General features: G+C 43.1%; 2 protein-coding genes across 7 annotated transcripts in view; both read right to left on the reverse strand.

The window, feature by feature from the left end:
* Nucleotides 1-1,570: 1,570 nt before the first annotated feature.
* On the reverse strand, nucleotides 1,571-8,747 carry PRDM14 (PR/SET domain 14; the record flags this gene model as incomplete). Its single annotated transcript, XM_082752758.1, has 7 exons — nucleotides 1,571-1,798; nucleotides 4,137-4,238; nucleotides 5,664-5,866; nucleotides 7,429-7,699; nucleotides 7,822-7,979; nucleotides 8,068-8,130; nucleotides 8,240-8,747. The coding sequence occupies 7 exons, from the start codon at nucleotides 8,745-8,747 to the stop codon at nucleotides 1,571-1,573; spliced, it is 1,533 nt and encodes a 510-aa protein (XP_082608884.1).
* A 7,857-nt stretch (nucleotides 8,748-16,604) lies between these two features.
* Nucleotides 16,605-26,289, reverse strand: part of NCOA2 (nuclear receptor coactivator 2) — a 197,485-nt gene continuing 187,800 nt past the window's right edge. For all 6 annotated transcript variants that reach the window (XM_082753629.1, XM_082753633.1, XM_082753631.1 and 3 more), the window contains 2 exons: nucleotides 25,207-25,296; nucleotides 16,605-20,423 (listed from right to left, as the gene is read on the reverse strand). In XM_082753629.1, coding sequence (XP_082609755.1) covers nucleotides 20,412-20,423; nucleotides 25,207-25,296 — 102 coding nt within the window. In that variant the 3' untranslated portion in view covers nucleotides 16,605-20,411. The remainder of the gene's footprint in view (nucleotides 20,424-25,206; nucleotides 25,297-26,289) is intronic.

Raw genomic sequence — 26,289 nt, forward strand, 5'->3', positions numbered from 1 at the left:
CAACAAAACACTCCCACTCACAAAGGAGCCCCTCACAGATGCAGACCCCTGCCCATCACACTAGTCATGCAGTGACAGACAGAGGCCCCTGCACCAGTCATGACACTCCCTATGCATGCTGGTCCATCAGCACAGACCTTCATGTGAGCTTTCACATTGCCAGGGAAAGACACGTGGTTAAAGACTCTTAAAGATTAAGGAAACATTTCGCCAAAATTGGAGTCTAATCACCTAAGATTTTACACTGAAAATTATTATTATTATTATTTATCCATTTTAATATGTACCAAGATTGCTTCATCTGGGTCAGTTTGTTGGTATGAAAGGACAGGATGCCTAACTTGCAATAACAATTCCAAGTCTCCAAGTCAGTGTAAAAGAAAACCAGTTTTAGGCTGCTTAAAGGTTCAGGCTAAATATTTATCCATAGCTAAATGAGTAGTTTTTAAATAGAAAGCAAATGCCATTTTCATAAGCAAAGACTTCCCTTTTATGAAAAAGAAATCAATAGAAAGCCCACACAAATCACTTCTAACCTGCTTGCATATTGCCTTGTCAGTGAGAAAAAGGAGGGTGAAGCCTTTCAGCCTTCTCACAAAGGAGAAGACAATCCCATGGTCTGGAGAAGGAATTTCACATGCAGAGAGCTTTTGGAGTTTAGAAGTCCTGGGACTGTCCATCAGACATATCATGCCTTAAATTTAAGATGAGGGGAAAGTTTTCCTAGTTCCCAAGTGGAGGTACCACAGAGTTGGTTTAAAAACCTTTGTGCCTTGAGACTTGGACAGAAGAGCCCATGGATGGGATCATGTTTACACCTGGCCTGTGCTGAGCCCAGCGCAAAGTCTCTCTGAGACTACTGGAATGCTAGTGACCCGCTTAGGAGCTCACTGGTGCTTGGGAACAGCTTCAGGTTTGGTCTTCCCCATATTGCTGCTGCAGCCAGGACAGGCTGAGGAAGAGTTGGTGTCACTGTCCTGGAGTGGTATCACTACCCCCAGAGCAATGTCACTGTCCTAGAGTTCCCTGTGGTCAGCTCACCTGTCCCTGTGGCCAAACAGATCTAAATATCCCTGCGCTGCTCCTACCACATTTGCATTTAATTAGGGAGTCATTAAGGAACTTCCACAATATGGGGAAATAGGCCCTACACTTGTTTATGTGCTGAAACAAAACAAATTGGCTAAATTGGCTTTGGTAAACACGCTTGCTAAAAAAATCCCCTAAACAAGCTTTGGCGTGGACAGCAGCAGGCAGTCCATAGATTGGTGCATTAGAGGTATGGTAACATCCATCACAGTGATATTCACACACGAAAGGCTTGTGGGGGGTGACATTCACTCCTGGCTGTGAAAATGAGAGCGCAGGAAGAGAGGAAGGGGAGAAAGGGTTAGTGCATGTCGGAGTTCACCCCAGCTGAAATAAGCCAGTGCCCGGTGTTTAGAAAGGAGCTTGGGACCCACACTGCGAGGGTAAATGGCAGTCACCTCCTGCGGTGTCCACACACCCAACACACATGCACATACACAAATACACACACGAAGCTGGTCCAGGACCTGTCCACCTTTGACTAATGAGCAGCGTGACTCTTCATGTGGAAGTGGTAATCCTCCTGCTCGGGGAAGTGCTGGCCGCACAGCGAGCAAGTACAACCCTTGTCCCTGCTGTGCGTGCGCCGCATGTGGCTGTCGTGGGCGGCGTGTGAGGCAAAGGCTTTGCCGCAGTGCTTGCACTTGAAGGGCTTCTCTCCAGAGTGCTGGCGGATGTGCGTGCGCAGGATGCTGGAGGCTGTGAATGCCTGAAACACAGTAGGGTGGGGTAGGAAAGCAGGAGAAATTTAGAGGGCTCTATTTTCTCATACCTACTTCACATTTTCAGGTAACCCAGAGCCCGTCAGAAGCACTGCAAAGCCTGAAAAGAAGTCCTCAGATAGCTGACATCATAAGAAAAAGAAAAAGAAAAAGAAAAAGAAAAAGAAAAAGAAAAAGAAAAAGAAAAAGAAAAAGAAAAAGAAAAAGAAAAAGAAAAAGAAAAAGAAAAAGAAAAAGAAAAAGAAAAAGAAAAAGAAAAAGAAAAAGAAAAAGAAGCTCCCAGCAGCAAGGAACAAGTAACAGCTATCACATCCAGCTATACAGATATAGTTGAGTCCATGGAGTTAGATGAAGTTCAGAGAAAGATTTCTCACCACAGACACCAGTAAATATCTTCTACGTGTTGAAGGATGAGAAGTCAAGTCAATACTGTCCTAATTAGCTTTGCAGTTCCTTTGTGCAGGGAAAAGATAGTGCATTTTTCCCTTTAGTGTTTATTTTCAAAGTTAAACCCTTTCATGTTCACATATACTGCTTAGAATTCAGCTGCCAGAATTCACATGTGATCCAGAATCCATTTTCTTGTGCTTTCATCTCCAGCCCATTTTTTCCCTCTCATTTGACTTTATCCCCTTCAAAAATTTATGCATTTGTGGAGAAAATCCAATCCCTAAGACTTTAGCAGATATATGTTGCAAAATAATCAAAAGATTTTTTTTTCTTTTCTTTTTTTTTTTTTTTTTCCCCCAATAGAGGCATTTTCAAGCCCTTTACTCTTTGCAGACCACACAAAATCACTGACTGTTACTCCTGCTACTACCAGCAACATGAGAAAAAAATGCTACGCTGTAAGCTGAAATGCTGTGAACTGGTGTTGTAGGCAGGTAGGTCAAGCTGTCACCCATAGAGCCTCTTTAGTGCCATTATGTGGTTGAACCATCACAAATTTTCATAATAAAGAGCAACACATCTCAGGTACCACATGTCCCAGAGGGATCTGGTCACACGGCGACCTGTAAAACTCTCACATCTGTTCCTGTGATCAGATCATTAAAGGATGATACTTCATCCTAAACTTTGCCTAGGACTGTTCAGGATGTCTAGGATTTTTTTTTAATCAATTAAAAAAAAAAAAAAAAAAAAAAAAAGAAAAAAAGAAAGAAAAGAAACTTCTAAGGTTCCTTACTATAAGACACTTCAGCTATGTGTTAGTGTTGCCATAAACAAGCCATTTCTCTCTACAAAATCGGTAGCACCTTGCTACACACTTAAGAGTGCTTCTGCATAGCATTGACACCAGGGCAGCACATAGCACCCAGAGCCATCCCATCAACCATCCAAAATCAGTATGCATGTCTACTGTCTGCTCAGGATCACCTGAATCATCCCTGGTGTGAGCAGAAGCAGATCAACAAATTTTTAATCAAACCCATATGGCTTTGCTCACTTTCTTTTTGAAATGAAGCCTCTGTACCCTGCTGCAGTACTGTTTCCATAAATTGCCCTGTTACATCAAGGTAAGCACACACAAAGTCATATTGTGAAGATCTAGCTCTTGGGCCAAACCTGCCATCCACACTGCAGAAGCAATGTCAGTAAGATCAAAAACTAACTGATGAAAAAGTGTAATAGGTTACCAGCTGAGTGCCTAGGATGGAAACTGAAATTCTCTTAAGCATTCCTAGACTTTAACCTTGCAGCAGCTCTCCAAGCTGGGAATTAACAAATTCTGCATCAGATGGAAAAGCAGAAGCACAGAGACCTGATCCTGTTTCTTCAGTCCCAGCCATTTGCATGAATTAAAAACATTTTTGTATAAAGAACATGATTCCAGAATTGGGACTTTCATAGAATCATTTTAGTTGGAAAAGACCTGTAAGATGATCAAGTCCATCCATCAATGTAGCACTACCAAGTCCACTGCTAAATCATGTCCCTTAGTGCCATGACTGCAAGCCTCTTAAATGCCTTCAGGGGTGGTGACCACCAGTTCCCTGGGCAGCCTGTCCCAATGCCTAACCACTCATTCCATTAAGAAATTCTTCCTGATGTCCAATCTAAGCCTCCCCTGATGCAACTGGAGACCATTTCCATCTGACACAACCCTCTCACTTCATCCCTTCCTCTCACCACAACTCACAACTGCGCCTAAATATGCACCCCCTCACGTGAATATCAACCGAAAAAGAAGGCATTTCCTGACTTCTTAGATAGAAAAAGATGATGAAGCATGACAAGAGACACCACCCGGCGTGCTGCTGAGTGCAGCAGAGGACAGGCAGAGGGACAGGCTGGGACCCAGGGTGAACTGGGGAGTTGCCTGACCTTGTTGCAGTAGACGCATTTGTAGGGGCGCTCCCCGGAGTGAACCCTCATGTGCTTGTTCAGGCTGGAGGACTGAGAGAAGCTCTTCCCGCATACTGAGCACTGAAAAACAAGTGAGAGAATTAAAAGGAAGCACACAACAGCACAGCTGTAAGGAACTGTTAGCTATAGGGGATATGTCTGTATATTTTGCTACATATATTTACATACAAGCTTATCAGTAATTTAAGGATCAAATCTGAAATGTAGTCAGAATTAACATATTTTTAAGAAGGATTCTTTTAAAGAGGAGAAATCATGCAAAATTTCAAAGCTTTTCTTCTGTATATCGTTAAAAGTGCTCCATCAAAAATTGTCTTACTTCAGAACATCAACATACTACACATCAGTAATTAAAACCCCAAAATGTCTGTAATGTTCCCATTTACCTTAAAAATGTAATTAAATCTTCGGTTGCCTTTTTTTTTTTTTTAAAACTCAACAAGTAAGATAGACAAACTACTTCCCAGAAGATGCTTTAAGGGGACCCCTTAGAATAATCGTTGAGGAATGGCAGGTCAGTGGCAGCACTTAGCCTCCAGCCTGATCTTTCAGAAGTGCCTCTCCTTAGAGCAGTAAAACAAACAGCACTTGTGATGGGATGAGCTGCTGCTGCCTCTGTCGGGTACTGCCAGGAGCAGAATAAAGCCCAGTTCTGAGGATGCTGAAACCGACTGAGAGACTTACATGGACTCTAGTGGAATTTGTATGAAACCATAAATAATTTCCTCTTAAAATTATTTTGAAAGACATAATCATTCTTAGGGTGAAAATAAACTATGATGGCCAGTCTTAAAGGAAATTTTTAACTGACAGTTTCAATCCCTGCTTTTTAAGTTGCTCTGTTCCCATTTAAATGCAATATCTATTCAGAACAAGTTTATCTTCCTGCTGTTCTAAAATAGTTCTTTCCTATGGGAAGGGAAAGGAAAAAATATATGGTATTTCAAATATCACATTTTCTATAATCATTATACCTAAAATTGAATAGAAACATATTTTAAACCTGCTACTAAATCAATACCATATTCTGACATTGCTAGTTTATTATTGAATATTGCTAGTTTAGTTGTAAAAACTTTTCCTGAAAAATCCACTTTATTCCAAGATGTTCTATAAAATAGGTATTTGGAAGGTTTTCAAGACTAATTTAACTGTGTCATTTCAAGCACTGTGACTTGCCCTTCCCAAGCCTCTAGGAAAGCCTGGTTTTCCCTTCCCAGTGCTCCTGGAGGAAACCAGTGCTACAGAGAGTTGTTTGGAGGGGCTGAGGCAAGTATTTCAGTACGGACTTGCTTCTGTCAATTGAAAATCTGTTCCACAGTGAGCGTGAAACTTTTAACTCCTGCTGTGTCCAACAGCCTCTGTCCTTCATAGGCAGAACTGCCAAGAGTGGGAGAAAAGAAGTGTCTTACCTCGGCCAAAAAAGCTCCTTAATTATTCACCCCAGCAGAGCTGGGAGCTGCAGACAGCCGGGAGCAGGCTCACCTTGTGAGGTCTGTGCTTCTCGTGAACGTGGAGAATATGGATCCTCAGCCTGTCCCTTTTTTCAAAGGATCGGCTACAAAGGTGGCAAGGAAATTTCCTGTCCCCCTGGTCCACACAGCGGGTGTACTTGAGGTGCTTGTCCCGGTAGTACTTGTAGGCGAAGACCTTCCCGCACCGCTCACACTTGAAGCTCTCCCCGGCGTCTGAAGGGAGAGTGCCAGTGCCTCGTTACACCGCAGCAAAGGGGATGAATTTCTAATCTGCTGCCTTTTCAGAGCTGGTGCCCGACTGACAACTGAAAGTGCCCAGAAGGGTAATACCGCCAGAACGCTTTTAACATTATAATTAACAAAATGCAAGTTGCGTCTCAAGCAAACTCAACGCTACCCTTGCCCATCTATTTCCTTTCTAACGGAAGGGAGCAAACAAGAGCCCCGAGCCCTGTGAAATTATTTTGTTTACCTACTGACTTCAGCAAAGACACGACTTCATCCTTGTCTCCCTAAGCAGAAAGAAGATTATACGGAAAAGCAATGCAGATTTCTGCACGTAAACAGCTGCCTCCGCGGGGAAACATTGCCAGGTGCTTAGCGATACTGTCCACCATCCCATTGCGCTTCCCGTCCCCAAAAGAATAATAAATCTGCCCACCTTCTCTGTCGGTTTCAAAATGCTATCAAACAGAACCGTGTTTATTTGGTTTTCTTTTGTATTTTGAATTGTTCTTAACAGCCGAATTTAGGAACAATGCAGAAAAAATTTCAATCGTTTAACACATCCTTCTCTGCCTTTAATTAAAGGTAGCAAAGTAACTTAAACCTTAAAAAAAAGCAAACAAAAACAAACCAAAAAACAGGGATCTACCAACTATCAGGACCAGGAACCTAAGAAAACAGCTATAGAAATGTCCATGCCCTTTTCCATGCCAATGTGCCAAATGTCTCTCCCTTTCTCTGCTGGGTGCCCCACCATCCTCCCACCCGGCTCCAGTTTTGCTGTATTTGCACAAATCTTTTTTCAAACCTAAGTTTTGCTTAGAAGAGCGTCACACTTTCTGCACATTGCAAGGACATTTCTCCCCGAATAAGTACATTTGGCATTTCTTTTACAAGCAATAGCAGCATTATCAGATCGGAACGGCTTCACCCCGCCATTTACCAGCAGTGTTAATCGCGTTGAAATGTCATCAAGTTAAGAGTGCACAATCGTAGGATTAAAAGAGGACCCAAACAGGAATAGCCGAAAGAGACCCTGTCCTCCAAAAATACTGTCCCCCTCAATAGCAGGGCTGCTGGGGCACCAAGGGAAGCTCAGCCCCTCGCTCTTTGCCGCTCCCCAAAAAGCACCAGATGTTTTACAATCGCCACATACACACTTTTTGCTCCCAGGGAAAACAAACCGTGAGCAAGCTGCCGGGGCAGAAAGGGGTGCCTGCCTGCCTTTTGCTCCGAGCGGGCAGCAGCAGTGGGTGTAAAGCCCCAGGCTCGCTGGTGCTGGGGAAGCTGCTGTTTTGGGATGCTGGAGGCTGCGAGGGACCAGCACTGCCGCCCCACAGCATCCCCGGGTCGGGGGTTTGCCCCACCAGCACGGGGCTGGAGAGGTGTTCAGAGCAAGAGGCAGGTGAAAAAACAAAACAAAACAAAAAACAACAACAAAAAGGAGATGCCAGAGGTCCTTTACCTCCCCTAACAGGGGTCCAATGGTGGCCAGACACGGTCCATCGGAATAAAGGGCTGTGCCCCTTGAAGGGCTGCTCCCGGCTCACCTTCGGGGTGCGGCGGGGGTCTCATCCCCTCCGGCATGCCCTTCAGGCTGATGGGGATGCCCAGGAACTGCACGTAGCAGTCTCCGTACCACACCAGGAGCTCCTCCTTGGGAGAGATTTCCTTGCAGCTCTCGTAGAAGATCTGCCCCTGGCACTGGATCGCCGTCAAGTTCTGCTCCTCGGGGAACCTGGCGCAGTTCACCAGGGACATCCAGTTGCCAGAGGCGCCCTTGCCGTCTATGAAGTGGCTCAGCTGCCCGTACTCGAAGATCTGCAGGGCAGAGAAGAAGCGGATCAGCTGCCAAGGGGCGTACTGCATGCTCTGACCCCACCACCCAGCCAGGGCCGAGGCTCTGGGCGGAGGGGGAGCCCCCCAACCCTCCCCGGCTCTACCTCCCACATCAGCGAGTTGTCGTCGTAGGTCTTGATCTCGGTGGTGTTGACCACTTTGCCTTGGAAAGGGCCGAAGCGAACTCCTTTGGGGATGGGGTCCGTGCAGAAGACTCCGAGGTGGGCAAGGTCCCCGTAGGCCACCCTCAGCACCGCCAACCCTGCGGGGGGGGACGGGACGGGACAGGCCGGGCTGAGAGGGGCTGAGCCGCGGCTCAGCGAGGGGCTCGGGGGGGGGGCTTCCCCTACCTTCGGGCAGCTGCAGCGAGTCCCTGTCGGGCGGCGGCGGGGCCGACGAGGAGTGGGCAGCACCTGCGGAGAGCAGAGGGACCCCTTCTTCTTCAGCGGCTGCCCCCCGACCCCCGTCCCTTCCCCACCGAGGGGACGGGCGGTCCCCGCCGCCCAGGGGGGCCACCCTTACCCGGGCTGCCGGGGGGCACCCTGAGCCCCGAGATGGCGTGCAGGCTGCCGGCCAGCTGGCTGCTGCGGAGCGCCCCGTACAGCACGGCATTCAGCTCCTCCTCGGTGAAGCAGTAGCTGCGGCTCTGCCCCGCCGCCTCGCCGCCCCCCGGCGGCCGGGCTGCCCGGCGAGGGGTGCCCGGCCCCGAGGGGGACCCCTCCGAAGGGACAGAGGGGACCGAAGAGGGCGGAGGTTTGGCGTAGGGGGGTAGGGAAAGGCCGGGGATGGGCTCGCAGGGCAGCGCGGCCGGCTGGCTGAGGAAAGCGGGGATGCTGAAGGGGGGTAAGGGCGGCGAGGAGGGGAGCAGCCTGCCCAGCGGCTTGAGGGGCTCCAAATAGTCGGGGGTGGCCTCGAAGTACTGCGCGGGGGGCAGAAAAGGTGGGTAGTAGGCGGCCAGCCCGGCGGGGCTCATCCCCAGCGGGTCTCCGGCCGTCGTGGGGCCAGGCTCGCCGGCCAGGGACAGCGCCATGCCGGAGGGGCTGCGGCTGCCGGGGTGGGGTGGGTTCAGGGGGAGCCCCCTGGGTGCTGCGGGGCAGGGCCGGGAGCGGGATGGAGGCGAGGGAGCCGCCGCCCGGCGCCGTCGGGGCGAGGGGGCTGGCAGCCGCCGGCCCCCCGCGGCTATATGGGCCCGGGCAGGGGAGGGAGGGCGGGAGGGTGGGGGGCGGCCCGCCCCGGGGGTCGCGGAGCCCCGGGGGTGGGCGGGGGAGGCTGCCCCGACGGGCGCCCCCAACCCGGGGAGGAGCCGCCGCTGCTCCGGGCGGGGGCACAAGGGGCGGAGGGGGGGACCCCCGGGCTGCCGGGCCCTCCTCTGCCCTCAGCACCCCCGAGCTAGAGCCGTCGGACACGGTGGGGGCGATGCTGGCTTTGGTGCAGCCCAAAAAAGCCCCCTCGGTTCCCTCCCGGCCCTGCAGCCCCAGCGGAGTGGGTTGGGGCGTGGAGGAGTGGGTTTGGTGTGGGAGGTCAGGAAACACCTCCGAAAACGGGTCCCCTCCCACCCCGGGAAGGTCCTCACCACGTCCAGCCTGGGGGATGCTGCGTGGGGTGTGCTGCAGAGCTCGGGGGGGGGGGGGGGCTTGCAGCCACAGGTCTGGCTCAGAGCAAAGCAGCACGTTTAAATGCCGTTTGAGTGGTTACAGTGTGCAAAAATAAATAAATAAACTAATTAATTAATAAAAACACCCCATAACTATGCATTCCCGTGTAAAACACTGCCTTCATCCCAAAGAAGGGATAGATCAGGAATCACCTGAAGCAGCCACTGACACAGAGACCGTGGCAGTCACTGACTGTGCTAACAGAAGGTGAAGCCATCCTCTAAGTCCTAATTTCTTGTCTGGGTGAGATGCTCTGAAATAGAGTTTGAGAAAGAATAACCAACTGCCCACGGGAATGAGGGCATCCAGAGAACAGGATTGTGGGCACTGTAGTTCCTACCTACCAAAAACAACGATTCCTACCTACCAAAACTGTTGGTTTTGAAGCGCCCCTTAATTTTTCCCTTAGCACATAAGCACTAAGCAAGCAAACACAACCACACAGCCCAGCTGAGGAGACCCAGCACTGCTCCATCCAGCTCCCAAGTCCCTTTCCGCAGTCAGCCCAGCCCAGCTTTGTCCCTGAACATGAGCCTGAACACTGCTGTGCTTTGCATTAAATGCATGGGGCTAATTCTCCCACCTACAATCACATTCCCCATCCTAACTTTCCATTTTGCAAGACAAAAGTAACCAAATACACCAGGGGCAGCCAATACGCATGCTAGGCTTAGGGAGGAGGTAAGAATGCAGCCTCCTGAAGCTTACTTGAGATAGTCTCTCAGCCTGATTTTTTTTGTTGTCCATCTTTTCTACTTTCTCTCTGTTGTTCCAGAGGTCTATTTGTAAGGCAGAACTGATGCTGTGTTGCTTTACAATGTAGTTTTGGGCAGGCAATTTATCCTGTTTTTATTGATGCAGCACCAGTGGTATAAAAGAAGTGCCATATTTAATCAGGTTTACAGGATGAAGCCTGTGAGCTCTGATAGCAGAGAAAAAGTTTGATTTCCTTTAGAAACAAAGTGCTGTCAGGTAGTCTGGACTCCCCTGCTTCCCTTGTACCCAGATGTCACAGCATGGGAAGAAAATGGGCTTGGAGGGGAAGGAGGGAGTTTGCTTGCACCAAAGATTCATAGAAATAAAGACAAACAAAATATGAAAACTTTAAATTCTCATTATCAGTTGAACTTTCCCCCCCAACCCCCACCCCACCCCCCACCCCAATTTCTGCTCTTGTAGGCCTGCCCAGAGAGAAATTAAAATATTTCTTTTTGTAGACACAGAGCATAGAAGGGAAGGGTTTGCACCAACGTTAGGGCTATTTTGCAGTTAATTGCTGGTGACTTCCATTCCCAAAGAGGGTAAATGCACAACCATGAGGCTGGGGCATACTGTGCCCTGCTGGGAACAGCTCCCATGGCTGCTGGCCCTTAGCACCTGGCTCAGAAGCACCTCACGGGTGTCCCCCATGCCAGAGCCACCCACCCAGAGCCTGCAGCTCCCTTCAGCCTCCTGCCTTCACCCACGCATAAGAGTCAACAGCAGTGACCTGCAACCCATGTGTGTCTGCGGCGTCTTTTTGGTTACTAAAGTGCTGCACAGGTTTTCATTTGGGACTGGTGTGGTCCAGAAAGTATTATCAGCAGGCTTTCTGCCTCCCTCTGCTTAAAGATGTGAGAAGTATTCCTTTTCCATGCTGATGCAGGGATGTGTAGTAAAGACAAGTACCAAGGGACAGCCCTGCAGGCTTGCCTGCACAGCACTCAGCATAAGTGGCCTAATACAGAAGTGATTTCCTGGGACTGATCAAGAATTCGTTATATAAAATGTCATCCCCAGCACTCTCATTCCCCTCTCTGCTCCCCAGACAAGGACACAAGCTCTTTTGCACAAGTCCAAGTGCAGGGTGCTGCACCTGGCTCAGGGTAATCCCAGACATGAGCACAGACTGGGAGAATAAATCATTGAGAAAAGCCCTGCAGAGAAGGACTTGGGGGGTTCTGGTGGACAAAAGGCTTAATGTGAGCCAGCAGTGTGTGCTTGCAGCCCAGAAGGCCAACTGCATCAACAGAGGGGTGGCCAGCAGGGTGCGGGAGGTGATTGTCCCCCTCTGCTCTGCTCTTGTGAGGCCCTATCTGGAGTGCTGCATCCAGGTCTGGGGCCCCCAGCACAAGAAGGATCTGGGGCTGTTAGAGTGGGTCCAGAGGAGGACTATAAAGATGATCAGAAGGCTGTAACACCTCTCCTATGAAGAAAGGCTGAGAGAGCTGGGGATGTTCAGCCTGGAGAAGAGAAGGCTCTGGGGAGAATTCATTATGGCCTTTCAATACTTAAAGAGAGGGACTCTTTATTCGGGTAGATAATGATAGGACAAGGGGGAATGGCTTAAAGCTACAAGAAAATAGATTTAGATTAGACATTAGGAAGAAATTATTCACTCAGAGAGTGGTGAGGCACTGGCACAAGTTACCCAGAGAAGCTGTGGATGCCCCATCCCTGGAGATGTTCAAGGCCAGGCTAGATGGGGCTTTGGGCAGCCTGGTCTGGTGGGAGGTTTCCCTGCCCATGGCAAAGGGGTTGAAATAATTAGATGATATTTAAGGTCCCTTCTAACCCAAGGCATTCTGTGCCTCCCACACAGGTTACACTTGCAAGCAGATCCCCAGCCTTCCAAATGCCACAGCATCCCAGAAGCCACCCACCTGCAGTTCTGCAGCAGCCCCTAGTGCCCAGCTTGGTACCAGTGGGCTCCCTGTGCCCCAGTGCTTACACCAACAACCACTGCAACGTGAAAGTGGCTTGATGCTATATCACCTATTTCTTATCTCACCTACTCTCCTGCTTCACTGGGCTACGTGCCAGAAAGAACACCTTGTGTCATCTGTGATTTAGACCACTAGCTATGCTAGCTATGGCTTTCTGCAGGTGGAAAAGGCTGCTCATTTCTGCTCCTGGAGGCAAAGAGGCAAGAGAGGGATACTGCAGGGATGTGTTTATCATGATGCCTTCTGATGTGGAATAATGGGAACTGCAATTTAGATCAGGTCAGAGCAGCAGTAGCGTATCACTGTAGTTACAGGAGAGGACACAGAGCAGCAAAGTGACAGCCTCTGCTGATGTGAACTGCAAAGTGCATGCAGGGTTTGTATACACTTGGTGTTGCTACACCAAAGACAGCTAGCAGGGTGTGAGTTGTGGGTACCTGCTACATGCATATGGTCAGGCAGCCACTTGAGGCCAGTCTGAATTCTGCTTTCTTCAGCGCAAGAACTAATTCACCTTTGGGGTTTCACCATGGCTATTGCTTCAGGAGACCGGGTGAGGCTGCAGACAAGATGCCCTGGACAGATCAAGACTTTAGACAGTGTTTCTTGACTTCCACATTTGAGACCTTCTGCCTCACCATTAATTTTTAATTCAAGGATGTGGCAGAAGGACCCTAGCTGCCTGACTGAACACAGATCACAGCTATTCCTTCATCCACTCTTGCCCCTTGTGTTTTTACTTGATGATGATTTTGACATGCTTTAGTAATTCTTTACTGGCTTCAGTAACTGAGCAATAATTAATTTATCATAGCAGGCCTCCTGATCTCTTCACTGTGTCCCTTCTCTAACTCCAATTCTAAGGGCATTTGCTTTACTTCACTGACAGTTATTCTTTCAATTCCAGTTTCTAATTTCTTAAAGCTTAGTTTTAAACAGCACAAAAGCAATTTTACTATTACATAGACAACTACCTTAATTATTAAGAAAATAACAACCCTTTTTACTATTGGCTTAAAATATTTCTAAACCACCCTCCAATGTTTGGTAACCAACCCCACCAATTAATTTTTTTTTTTCCCTCCAGCTGCCTTATGTAAACTGTGTAGTTGGTTTTATATTTGATTTACATCTTTCTCTGTCCATGTAGTTGCATTACAGCTCAATTCCCTATAAATTGAGACCCACAAGTTGGTGGTTGTTGAAAGGGTATCCTAATGATATGAAGATTCACGAACTAGAGCAGTACTTTACTTGCAGGCTTCTATCTATTGCACCTTAATCCCTGACCAATAAATAAATAAATAAATAAATAAATAAATAAATAAATAAATAAAATGAGCCTCCTTCTGGTCAAGCTATAGTCCAATAATATAATCCAATTAATTAAAAATGTATGTAAGTTATACAAATCCTAAATTAAAGTGCTTTAACTTTCGGTCTCCAGTATTAGCTGCATCTTCAGATATAGCAGCATTTTAATGATGCAGTCTCTAGCTTGGTGACTTCTCTAAAGCCCTTGCCCTCATCCCACTCCAAAATAATGCTAAGAACAGACAAACATCTGAAAAATACACACAGAAGAAAAATGTAGAGCAAGTCAATTCTGTTGTATACTTTCAATCATCTCTCTGTTGCTTTTACAGGCCACTGAATGGCCAGATGATGAAAGCAGGTATATCTGTTACTCTTTTTGCTGTGGTCCCCAAGCAAAATTTTTTTTTTTTTTGGGAGAGATTGGAAGGAAAACATTTTTTTTCCTGTAATTTGCAGGAAGCTGAGTAAATTACTTCAGCCAGGTTCACTGCAGGTGCTCCCTGCCTCCTGGGTAATTATATGCAGTGATGAAGTAAACCTTAGTCTGAAACTAAGGGAGAGGCTTTTTGAGCAATGGTAGAGTGTCCCTGCTTCTTCTTTACTGCCTTCTCAGGATATTGCCCGTGGAGAAATCCACAGACCCTGAGTAGCCAACCCTACTCTCAGTTAGGGGCTCTCCCTATTCCAATTGATTGACCTTACCTTCTTCATCTTTAAATATCTCAGTCGGTGGTGGTTGGGTCACAAATCTAAAGCACGTTCTGTATGAAGTTATGGTTTGGTTATAAACTCATCACACGAGCAAAGAACCAGTCGTCCATCATGTATAGACTATGTACATATAATTTCAGGAATACTCACAACTTGACTAACTCCTGCTGGCTACAAAACCTCGAAGCTGTTAGGAGTGGCCACTTCCTCTAGCAGATCTGGCCCAGGACCCCTCCTGCCCAGCCACTGGAGCCCAACGCCATGCCATGTGGTCTCTGTCCTGGTGGAGGGATGCTGGTGCAGCCCAGTGCACAAAACATACAGCACTCACACTCATTCCACAGACACTCCGTGTTTCAGTCATACTCCAATGTACAATTGCAAGGTTTCAGGCAGAAGGCAAGATAGTCTGTTTCAGTCACTGCCAAGTGTTTTTGTAACCTTCTCTTAAGATGGTTTACTTGACCTTTCCATTTTTTTTTCTTGCAACTCTCTCAAAATTCTGGTTTGGAATTCCATTTTTCTTTTGAAGACCTGTTCATATAAAGCAAAAAATACATCCCACTGAAATTGGGGTTCCCTATATCTCCTCTGGACTCAGAGGCATTCCTGAAGTACTTTAGTTCATAGAGATTAAAGGTACTTTTTTAGAGTGAATTGTTTAGAAGGGCCATTTTTTTTTTTTTTTTTTTTTTTTTTTTGTCCAGAAATTTAAATTATTTAAATACTTTGAGATTTTAGAGTACTGCATCTATATATAATACTCTGCAGTTCCCTTTGAGGGTAGGGCAACTTCCTTTGATTGCACAGTGCCCATTTTTATTCCTTCGGGGGCAGCAAATACAAGTCTAAGGGAGTCTACACCACTGGGACCCTCAGTGAGGGAGTATGAACCTAAGGTGTATTCATGACAAAGGAACAAGACTTATTCTCCTCAAAGTAATCGACTATTTTTTTTTTTTTCCCCACTCCCAAGGTGACTACCCATAACCAGAAAACAAAGGGAAGGAGAGAAGACACACGAAGGGTCATGAGCAGTCCATCATGCTGGTTGAGGCTGCAGTCATTAACATTGACAAAGGAGCTAAAAGAGGAGGCTCACGTGGGAATCAAAGAGAGGAAACATGGGGTCAGGCATACCAAGAGCTCACACTGCCATTGCCCTTGGTTGCCCTTGGCAGTGGGCAGCTGACAGATGCCCCAACAGTCTGTCCCAAGGACCACCATTCATACAGGTTCATTCATACCATAATTCCAACCCTGACCTTTCCCTGTCCTAGCTCTACCATAACGACTTCATCAAATTGTGATCACTCTTCCCTCTTTTAGCCAGCAGTTGGTCTCTGGACTGACTTTTATCAGAAGCTGGTATCCAGCAGTCCACACACACCACAGGATCCTGCAGACAGCCCTTGGACAAAGCTCCAGTAGGACTTCAAATTGTCCCATACCTTTCTGAGCAGCACCAAGCAGATTTGTCAGGGAGTAGCCTGTGGTCCTGCCAGGTAGAGCAGGATGAGATGCAAGAATCATACAGTTCATCTAGATAAGGAAAAGGCAATGTCACTTCTCTCTTTTGTTGTTATGCCAGGATAGAGTAATTTATGAGGTTCTTGTTAGCTCACTATACATTTAATCTGATGCCAGGAATTGTAGCTATAAGTTTTGTCAAAATCCTCATTTCTTTTTAATGTTAATAAATTATAAAAATCAATAAATCATAGGGTTAAATCATGCCTATCTTTGCAAAGGCAAAGTTCTAATAGGAAACATTTTTCTTCTTCCTATTTACAAGTGTTTTCTCTAGCACTTGTTTCTAATTTTACTTTGGGAAGAAACATCCTCTTTCCTTAGCGTGTCAATATGTTTGTCATGTCCAAAGATCACCATCATTTTGCTGAAGCCAAGCCAAGAGAATTGCAGGATAGGCCGTTATTTTGGTAGAATGGTGAAAGGATGACTGTATTTGGAGGTCTTGAAAAAAAAAAAAAATAGTTTCTACATTTTTTAACGTAAATAGCTTGTCTCAGTCATTTCCTAGAGAACAGCAGATAACTTTTGTAAACAGCCATTCCTATAGCTGCTTTAATACTTTTTAAAACAACCAACCATACGTTTCCATCTGTCTTAAATAAACCATGTGGCAGAACAAGGGGAACTAGCTCTTACCAATACTCAGTCCTGCTTTGTGTCATTCAAGATTAGCCTTGGCTGAAACCATCATGAAAGACACCCACTTAGTGCTGTGATATAAAAAAAAAGTACTCATCATGAACTGTTTTCACATTTAGCTACATGATAAACATTTTCAACAAATATAGAACTATTAAAAAAGGTTTCTGACTTACAACTAGTTGGAATATATAACATTAAATAGAGAAAGCTTCCTGTCTTTTTAAAAACAGCAGGTTCATCCATCTTCTAGTACTTCTGCATTACTTCCTACACACTTATATGAATAAAAGAAGACACAACAGAAACACGTTGAAATCTCTAAAGCCATGTAAAACCCGAAGGCATTAAAATTTATTAAATGATGCAATAACAACAGAATTCTTTATTTACAATAGCATTATTTAACATCAAATAAGCAAATAGCATCAGCAAAGCAATATTAACTTGCATAAATGTATTTAAAATTTCTCTGAATATATCTACCTTTGCATAAACTGCTCACACTAGAAATACAAACATCAATGCAGGTGAACAAAGTGATGTTCAGAGTCAACTCCATTTTGAAAATAAATCACAACCTGAAACACTGTAAGCTTTCTCCTGAAGAACCATAGTTTATATATTGCTTAATTTTACCCTTGTATAATCTTTTCATATACACACATCTCAGATGCAACTTCATGATGAACTGTACAAATAAAACCCACAAATGACATAAAGGGAAAAATTAAATGACAGTAAATGTTTGAAGAAACGTGTCCATCATCTCTACTGAACAACATAAAGATTAAGTGATGATGCACTTATTCCAAAATTGTACACAATTCACTATACAAATATAATACATCAGACAGCTATGTAGGAATATACAAGACTTAAAAACAGATCTAAGGCATTATGCTAGATTTTAGCATTTTGAGGTTCTTGCACATAGCTTTTACCTGTAGTAAGAAACTTAAAAGATTTTGTTTTAGTCTACAAAGAAACACCAGGGAGAAAATTCTAATTAAAATCAAAGCCACTACAGTAAATTTTCTTTTGTGCAGAGAATGCTTTTGCTCTTAGGCAGCATACTACCATACAAATACTAGAAAACTTTTAAATTCACACCAACAATTAATGGCTTAAGTTGCATTTCAAAACTGATTGTGTATCTTTGGGTTCTGCAAGTGGAGCTGTGCCACCCATTTCATCTGTTAAGCCCATATGAATTTCATTTTTTAAACAAAGATTAAAAAATGTATTGTATAAACTGCAAAAACATTGCTTCTAATTAATACAGGCCCAAAAGGATACCAGTGTGGGACAATATTTTAAAGATTGAGTACAAATTAATTCATTGTAGCAAAACAGCTCACTTCACTTTTTCAACTTACCACATTACATGAACACTTAACCAGGTCATATGACCATGTATATATGCTTATTTTTCACATTATGCGCCTTTCACATTTAGTAATGTAAGTCGAACACTGATTACTTGTTCTGTTAAACATAATCCGAGTACTTTCTCCGACAAATTTACTGTATACAGGATGAAAAATACTGATAATGAAGGGAATTGATTTGGCTTTTTGTTTCTATAGTGATCAATATGATCAGAAGATTCCTTCACTCACATTTCTTTTTCATTAGTCAGACGACAACTGAAGTCACAATGAACCTAAACTGAGCCAAAGTGATAGGTACAATCTCCTTTCTTCCAAAATGGCAATGGATGATGGAATATCATAATCACTGTGGATGATAAGGGTTTGCAGGTCTGTCATGAACCAGGACAAATTTAGACTTGTCCACTGTGAAAAAGAATAATCTATTTGAAGAGGTTATGGTCAAGAACAGAAAAAGGAAATTATACAAACAGAACTATTTTAAAACTCATTTACAATTTGCGTTGCATGAAGTTAATTCCTTCAAATTTATACATTTCTTATATAAATTTTTTTTTGTCAGATATATAAGTTTAATGCAAATGTCACTGTAATAATGAGGCTGTGGAGCCCTGGGCTGATAGCTTTTTGTTGTTGTTTTCCATCAGCACATAAAAGGATGGCTCAGCTGACTAAATAGTCTTTCCAAGTTCAATAGCAAAACAGTGATCGCTGAGAAGTGTTGTTTCCCCAGAATCATGGCTCTGCCCTCCTTAGAAACCAACAGCACCAGGCATTTCCTTGACTTTCATCAAGGAAACAGATGCCTTTCATAGAAACAACTTATTTCATACCACCTTTATCGTATTTCCCCCAGCCTTAATATAGAATAATTGGTATTTTCACTCCCACCTGAAAAACAAAACAAATTAAATGGCAACAGAACAAACCTTACACTCCCCAAAGGCATGGCTGATGAGACATTATAAAATGCATTGCATTTTACATGACATCAAAAAATTTGTGTTCAGGTTAGAAAGTTTCTGAATTAGGGGTTAGAGGAAAGAAAACAGAGGTCAAAAACATCAATTTCTTAATATTTCAAGTCCTCAGAAACTGATGTCTACTTAGTAAAAGATTATTCCAACCACAGTGGGCAAGAAAAAAAACGCACCCTAACAGTGGCCTGCTTAGTAACAGTTAGTTTTTCTAAGACTTGTTACGAAAGAATATAAACATACAAAAATCAAGAATTGGTTCCTACAGTGGCTGCATATAATATATGTTAGATAAATGACATTATGAGCAGAATCACAAGGTTTAGAAAATGAGAAGTCTCAAGCCTACAAATTAGGTCTAATCAAGGCATTGTGATTCTTTACAAAACACTTTTCCAGGAGACACACACGGCTAAGAAGATATCTAATTTAATACTGAAGTACCTCATTTGGAATCAACTTCACAACATGTATATCTCACAAAAATTATACAAGTAAAACACTTAAGTTTTCAACTTAAATTATTGCTTGTTTACATATAAACTGGATTTTATGTACCTTACAAAACATCCTTATAGTCCACACTGCTTTAAAATAATCAGAAACACACGATAGTGGTGAAGTCTGTAGTGATATCTGCTATTGGTATTACATGAATCGTTATTCTCCCAGCTAATGGGATGGGAACCAGTAATTATCATGCCTTAAAGCAGGTATCTTTAGCTCTTTGATATTATGCACCAATTCTGCCACTACCATAATCAGTACATGCATTATCATTGAACATTGCTGTTCAGCAACCATAACTTGATGTCCAGATTGCTGGAAACACACCTAGGGAAGTAAAGGGGTAACGCATTTTTTTATTCTGTTAGAACAAAGAGGAAGATGACAGAAGGAGAGTCAGATAAAAAACAGGATTAACTGACTGTTAGGAATTAAATTAAATAAGAACGTAACAAACTTGATTTTTTTTTTTTTTTTTTGGATTCATGACTTTGCATTACAAATGTTACCAAAAGAAAAACAAAAAACAAAACCACCTACCAAAGCACCCCTTATAAACAGGGAAACTATCCTCTCAGGGGATAGTTCTCATCTCTTTTACAACGTTAATCCCATTCAAAATTGGTCTGTGTAGTTTTCTACATCGGTTCATCTTCTCTGACTTGCCGGAGTGGAACGGGCTCGTTAGAGGTCTACGTGTACCAGACGCCGCTTCTAAACCCTCCTCACGCATACTTGTCGCCCCAAAATGCAGGCCTTAGTCTAAAACACCAGTTTTCAGACGGAAATGAATCCTTTGCACCAGACTGAGTAGTAAGCCAGGGAAAACAAAGCCAAAAACCAAGGTCTAGAACTAAACAGAAACAGAACAAGAGCATGGTTGTTTTTTTTTTTTCTTTTTTTCCTTAAATACATACATTTAAATACATTCAATCTGACATGGTTTATGAAAATTGCCTGTCAACATTTACTTCGCAGGAGAGATCTAAGTTGCACTAAGGTGAATGCAGTGAACAGACTGAGCGAGTGTCTGTATGCTAGCTTCAGACTGTCGAAGAAGAAAGAGGCTGCTCCTCCGGCGACGACCGCCCAAGGCCCCACGGCGAGGCAGGGCTGCGGCCCACCGGCAGTGGGGAGCCAAGAAGATGGTGGCTTCGCTGGGTCATGACAAACAGATGCAGCTCTTCCAACCGGGAAGGGGTCAGGGCCGTACGCCCGGTCAGCTGAAGAAAGGAGCAACCACAGCGCCCTCAGGGTCAGCAATATTTCTGCCAAAAACAGAGAGTGGAGAAAGATGAATGAGTTTTTCCTTCCTGGTTAGTGAAGAAACAGGTGAAGGAGAGTCGGGTGCTGCTCTGCGGCACACAACCTCCCTCCACAACGTGCAGGACAGGCTGCAACATGGACACTTTTCTTCACCATTTCTTAATTACTTATTTCTTTCAAATTTTTGCAGATACAGTAGCAACTCAGGGCCATCTACTACTTGTAGACTCTAGGTAAAGGCATAGCAATATGGTTTTAGAGAAGTCTCATACCTGGCGTGTCTACAAAATTTCTCTGTGTTACTGCTGTACACTCTCAAAGGAAACAACTGTCTTGCTTCACTTTCCACTCCAAAAAAACATCGTAAAAAAAAAAGGAATAAGGAAGTTTAAAAAAACAAACCTTCAACTACCAATCCCTAGAGATGCTCTTTACTTCACATTTATTACAGTGTCTGTACACAAATAGAGTTTAAGCTGTTTTCAGTTGAGTTGATTATCTTGTACTTTCTTATTTAAAAAAAAAAAAAAAAAAAAGCCTCAGGATGTGGTTTTCACAGTTGTTTTAAGACTGTTCCTTCTAGTGACTGCAGCCCGTGCCTCTCTGCAAACTCCTGCTCCCATGTGGCTTTGTGGTCAGTCAGGTCAGAGAGCCAATCCAACTGGAAACCACTTCTTTTTCTCCCAGGGGCTGTTTTTCACTTGTATTCAGAGGCTCCTGCTGTGTAGGAGGATGGACTTGCTGCTCAGGCATGGCACTGGCAGCTTCCTCACCACTCCATGTGCATGCCACTAGCCCAATCTTCTGGAAGCTGTCCAGGCAATCCTTTGGATTTTATCACCTTTTTCTTTGCAATCACAGAAAGTCTAGAAATGTGCCTTCACTGTCAAATTAAGCCAGTGTTGGAAAACATCCCACCATTCAGGAAAGCAAGGTGCTAGGTTTTGTACATTTACTCCTCTCAGCCCGCTTGGAACAGCCGGAGCTCTCTGGGGTGGCCAGCCCTGAGCACGATCTGCCAGCTAACACGAGTCCTGCTCCTGCTCCTCCTAACTTCGTCAGGGGACACAGACACCACACTTCCTCCCCTCAAACTCTGGTTAATGTGTATAAGTCAGACTTTGGCTCCTCTTTTTGATATGTTGAGAGGCAGTTTGGGGACCCTACTAGTGCCTTCTGATCACAAAGTGCAGAACAGAAGAGAAAAATCAAAAGGAGATGTCCTTATTTCCAGAGTGCACATTAAGCAAATATTATCTCTATACAGATTCTAAATAAATGTTTCCACTATACAGTGATCTGAATAAAATTTGTGCTCTGTAAATTTTTTAAAGTTCTATTTTGTAGGTGATAAGATATATAAAAGGAAGGAATAATACAAAGAATGCACAAATATGCCTCTAGGAAAAACTTTTTTTCCTTTTTATTTACATATAACAAAAGCAAAGAGGACTTGAAATAATTTTGTCAAATTATTATTTCCAGGTGGATAAAGAATAGAGGAAAAAATGCTCAGAATAACTTCCATGACTGATTTATGTAACTTTAACCATTAAAAAAAAAGAAAAAAAGAAAAAAGAAAAAAAGATAAAACAACTGCTTGTAAAACTTTATAAAGAAGCAATCTGAAAATCTCTCACAAACTTCAGATACAAACAGTATTCTCCAGATATTCACTTCTAAATAGGAACAGGTTCAAATTTTTCTTTTACCACATTAAATTATTTTAAAAAGTTTATTTCAATAATCATGTAATAATAACATCTTAAATGTTCCAGTTGCAACTATAGTCAGCTTTATACATAAAGTGTACTTTGTGCTTTGAAAGAGACAGGAAATTCTGTCTTCCAGTTACATTAAAAACATATTCTCTGTTTAATATTAGTATCATCTTTGTATATCCTAAAAGCTTTACAAATTTTATCTGTAACATGTTAAAACAAACTGAAATAGTATGAGGCAAACAAGTTAGAATAGTAAATGTAGAGATTTGACAACTATAGTTGCATGGACCTCAGCAATAGCATGTTAGTTCCTATTTACTCAGCTCTAAACAGAGCCAATTCCTTTAAAATATTACAGTTGCTGATATGAAATTTATGAAACAATGAAAAAAAATCTCCCAAATTTGTGTGATAATTTTCTCATTTTTCAAATGAATTTGTCATTTTTTATATGTTTATACTACAACTGCCAAGGAATGAAGCACATTAATCATCCTTTCAGCTTTCTAATTACACAGCTTGTGCTTTTTTTTTTCTTAAGTATCTTACATAGGAGCAATTTATAGCACAGATGCACAAAAGTAGTCTCTACTTGACCTCTAAATTCAAAGTTCTGCAAAAGATATTTATAGTGCATATGAAACATTATTCATTTATATTTTTCTTGACAGTCAGAACTATGTTAGTAGAATAAAACTCAGGAGTGCCATCAGATGTACCCTTACAAAATAATTTAAGAAGTTGATTTTCTCCAGATGAGACAAAACTACTGTCATGTGTGGCCACTGTCCATTTCACTGTCAAGGCGCTGACTCTGTTATTTTAAGCCCATCAGTGTCTTGTCTGATGTCCTGTCACTTGTTTCCTTCCACCTGCACTTCAAACCATCTTCCCTGACTTTTTCCACCCTCTTTTGTACCTCTCCAGATATTTTCTGTCACATCCACTCTCTCTTCAGTCTCTTTTAAAACATTCTTTAGAATTTGCTTCACGTTTCCGCTTTAGCTTTCTTCCCCCTCAACAATTGTCTTCTCCTTTGTTTCCTCGGTGGTACCCTGAATTTTGTTCTCTGACAGCCTGTCTTCTCTTAATGCATGAAATTTAACATTAGGCAATGTACTGGTTAGGCAATGTACTAGTTAGGGAAATTAAGAACATAACTCCTCAGTATATGATAGCTTCTGCTAAGGCAGAACACATTACATTTTTTGTCAATCACCAAAGTCACCCTGAAATTGCTGCAGAAAGGTTTCTCTGTGTACAGATCCTCCATCCCAGAGACAGTCCCTTCTCACGTGAACCAAGGTGAATCAAGAATCGGCCTCTGGGAAGTTTTAAACACATGTGCAAAAAGAGATGGATATGATCAAATACACTACAAATGGCTACTTCTTACTCAGTACTTTGACTTCCTTCATTTTCATTAATCTTAACATATTTGCAGTTAATGAATGATTGTTTTGCTTTACTCTATTATTCATTTTTTACCCCTAAATTAAGGTTGGAAACCTTAATTTTTGCTTTGGTATTCAACATAAGGGGAAAAATTGTTTACTTAATTCCTTCTTTCTGATTCCAGCACAGCTTACTAGAAGGTGACAAGAAATGATGGACTTACAGCAGGTTTTAAAATGACTTCTGTAGAAATAATAGGGTAGATCTCCCACATTGTTTTTGAGGATAACATTTTGCATAGAATGTGGCAGATATCAATATAAAAAACAAAAGCAATTTTCCTTATGGTTCTTGTTCAGTTCTTTGCTTCCTGCTGCTGCTAACTGGCTATTATGCTCTAGTCATTTCCCTTATATTATCCCATCTGAATCAACTTTGAATAGAAGTTTTCCAACAGGAATAAAAGGAGAGAATAAATAGATCAGTGCTCCCAGATTAAATATTTGCACAGCACTGTGCACCAAGGATTTCAGGAAATGGACACATTGAAATCAGTTTGTTGTAAAGTCTTACTATCACATCTCTGAAATGAAGGAGCAGCTGGGCAAGAGGAGCAGGAGCAAGAGGCAGCAGCAAGGGAGCAGCAGCCACTAGATGGTGCTTCCCCCATGCCCATGCTGCTCAGCCCCAAATCCGGCCAGCGCTCAGCCGTCGGCTTTGCTGGCACAGGCTCTTCATCCCAAGAATGATATGTATATTATTTTCCAGTGCACAGGTTTCTATGTGAGGCTGCCTCACTGTATAGAAAGGTCAGCTTCTTACATTTGGATGGGTTTGCACAGCTGCAATGCTTGGATCATGCAGGAAAAATATTGTACTCTAGTTTCAAATCTTTTCAGGTCTCAAAATATTGTGTTTTTTGCAAAAAAAAAAAAGAATCAAAATCAGTGAAGGTTATTTCCATTAAACAAACAAACAAAACAAAAAACTTCGACTGAGGAGGGGCACATAAAAAACACCTCGTTTACTTGGCCACATGCCAAGAACTCTACAAGGTCTGCCCTTTAATACTCTTACTGTCTGGAATAAGAAACACTTTTGACCTAAGCAAAAGCTAGTTACACTATTAGCTGGAGATTTGTGTGAAAATTAGTTCAGTATCGCCACTCTTCTCAGAACAAGCAGTGTATAGAAAGTAATAAATGAAATAATTCATATGATTTTTGCCGTAAGTATAAAGCAACGAGAAGTGGAAAAATACTTAGGCAGGATGAAACATGAAATGGGTTAAGCATGCAGCAGTGCAAATATAAATCAACAGTAAGTCTCTCCCATCATCAGCAAATAGTCATGTAATTGCTCTGTAAAAAGCAAATATAGCTATAAATAAAAGTCTACTGAACGTGACTGTCTGTTAATTCAATAAAGTATTCTGTTAGTGTAAATATTTTCTGTATTATTCACTTTAATTATGCTAGGGGATCTAAACAAGGAACTTGGTATGGATGCTACGTAAAGATAAATTCAAAAAATTAATTGCAAAATACTTTATTACTAGCACCCTGAGTACTTTTAACTTTCTAAGTAAAAAGATACTGTATCCATTCTGACCAGGGTATATTCATAGATCAGTAGCCTCTTTATGCCTCCATATGTCATCTCTTACCCGTGTTGCATCTCCATCCTGCTTTATCATATCCATTCCAGGCAGCTGGTTTGGAAATAGATTGCCTCCCCTCATAGCAGGATCATTAACCTATTGGTAACAAGATATTAAAGAGAATGAATTAAAAATGATGTTGGAAAAAGTAGTGGAAATTAAAGTATTAGAAACCACTAAGCTACTTGCATATACCACATTTGAAATGACACAGTCATCAGGAAAGCAGCTATATGGTTGAGCACCCTTCTTGGGCAGCATGTTTGATTCATATTATTCTGCTTTACAGTCAACAAACGGAGATTTAATTCCTGATACTATGACCCCTGTGCATATTTAACAAAACAGGCTCCATAAATTAGGTCAGTATTATTGTAAGAGGACTTGCCTGCTATGAAAGTCCTGAAAGCAGAGACATGTAAATAATTTCCTAACCTCAATGACACACAGCTTTTCTGCTTTTGCAAACCACTATGCAACTTTCCAAAGGCTGATGAGATAATATGCAGGCTGAACTGTATTGACTATTGATTTAGTGTTAATGACTCTTTTTTTTTTTTCCTCATAAGCAATGGGAGGAAGATCCATGCTTTTCTACATGGACGGTCTCAAAATTTTTCCGAATGCAGCCATAGGAAAGTATCCGCACAACCAAATGGTCTGTCATGCTTAGTTATGTGGAAAGAGTGGCTTGCCAAATTTACAACATTGCTGCCTTAATCAAAGGATTAATCTCACCATGTAGGAACTGGTGTAAAACACAAAACGCAGCCCTTCAGCAAGAGACTGAAGTATTATAAAATCTTTCCCTTTGAAGTTTTACAGAGAAAAAAAACATCTCCCTAGAGAGTTTTGGCTAACTCTTCTTATTTCTTATTTCCCTCAGACTAGGTGTATGTGATAACAGTGAAGATAGTCCCCTCTAGAATTTGCTAGAAGGAAAAAGCTGTTTTGTGTCACCTGCCCTTTAGGAGATCTTGGTTGCCAAGGAGAGGAGGTTCTGCCACTGCACTACCTCGCTTCAGCTACAGCAACCTGCTGCAGCAGGGGGAGAAGACTGCCTTAAATTTACCACATCATAGTCCTCCT

This window comes from Aythya marila (assembly GCF_965140915.1).
Source record: "Aythya marila genome assembly, chromosome: 2".
Taxonomy (NCBI): Eukaryota; Metazoa; Chordata; class Aves; order Anseriformes; family Anatidae; genus Aythya; species Aythya marila.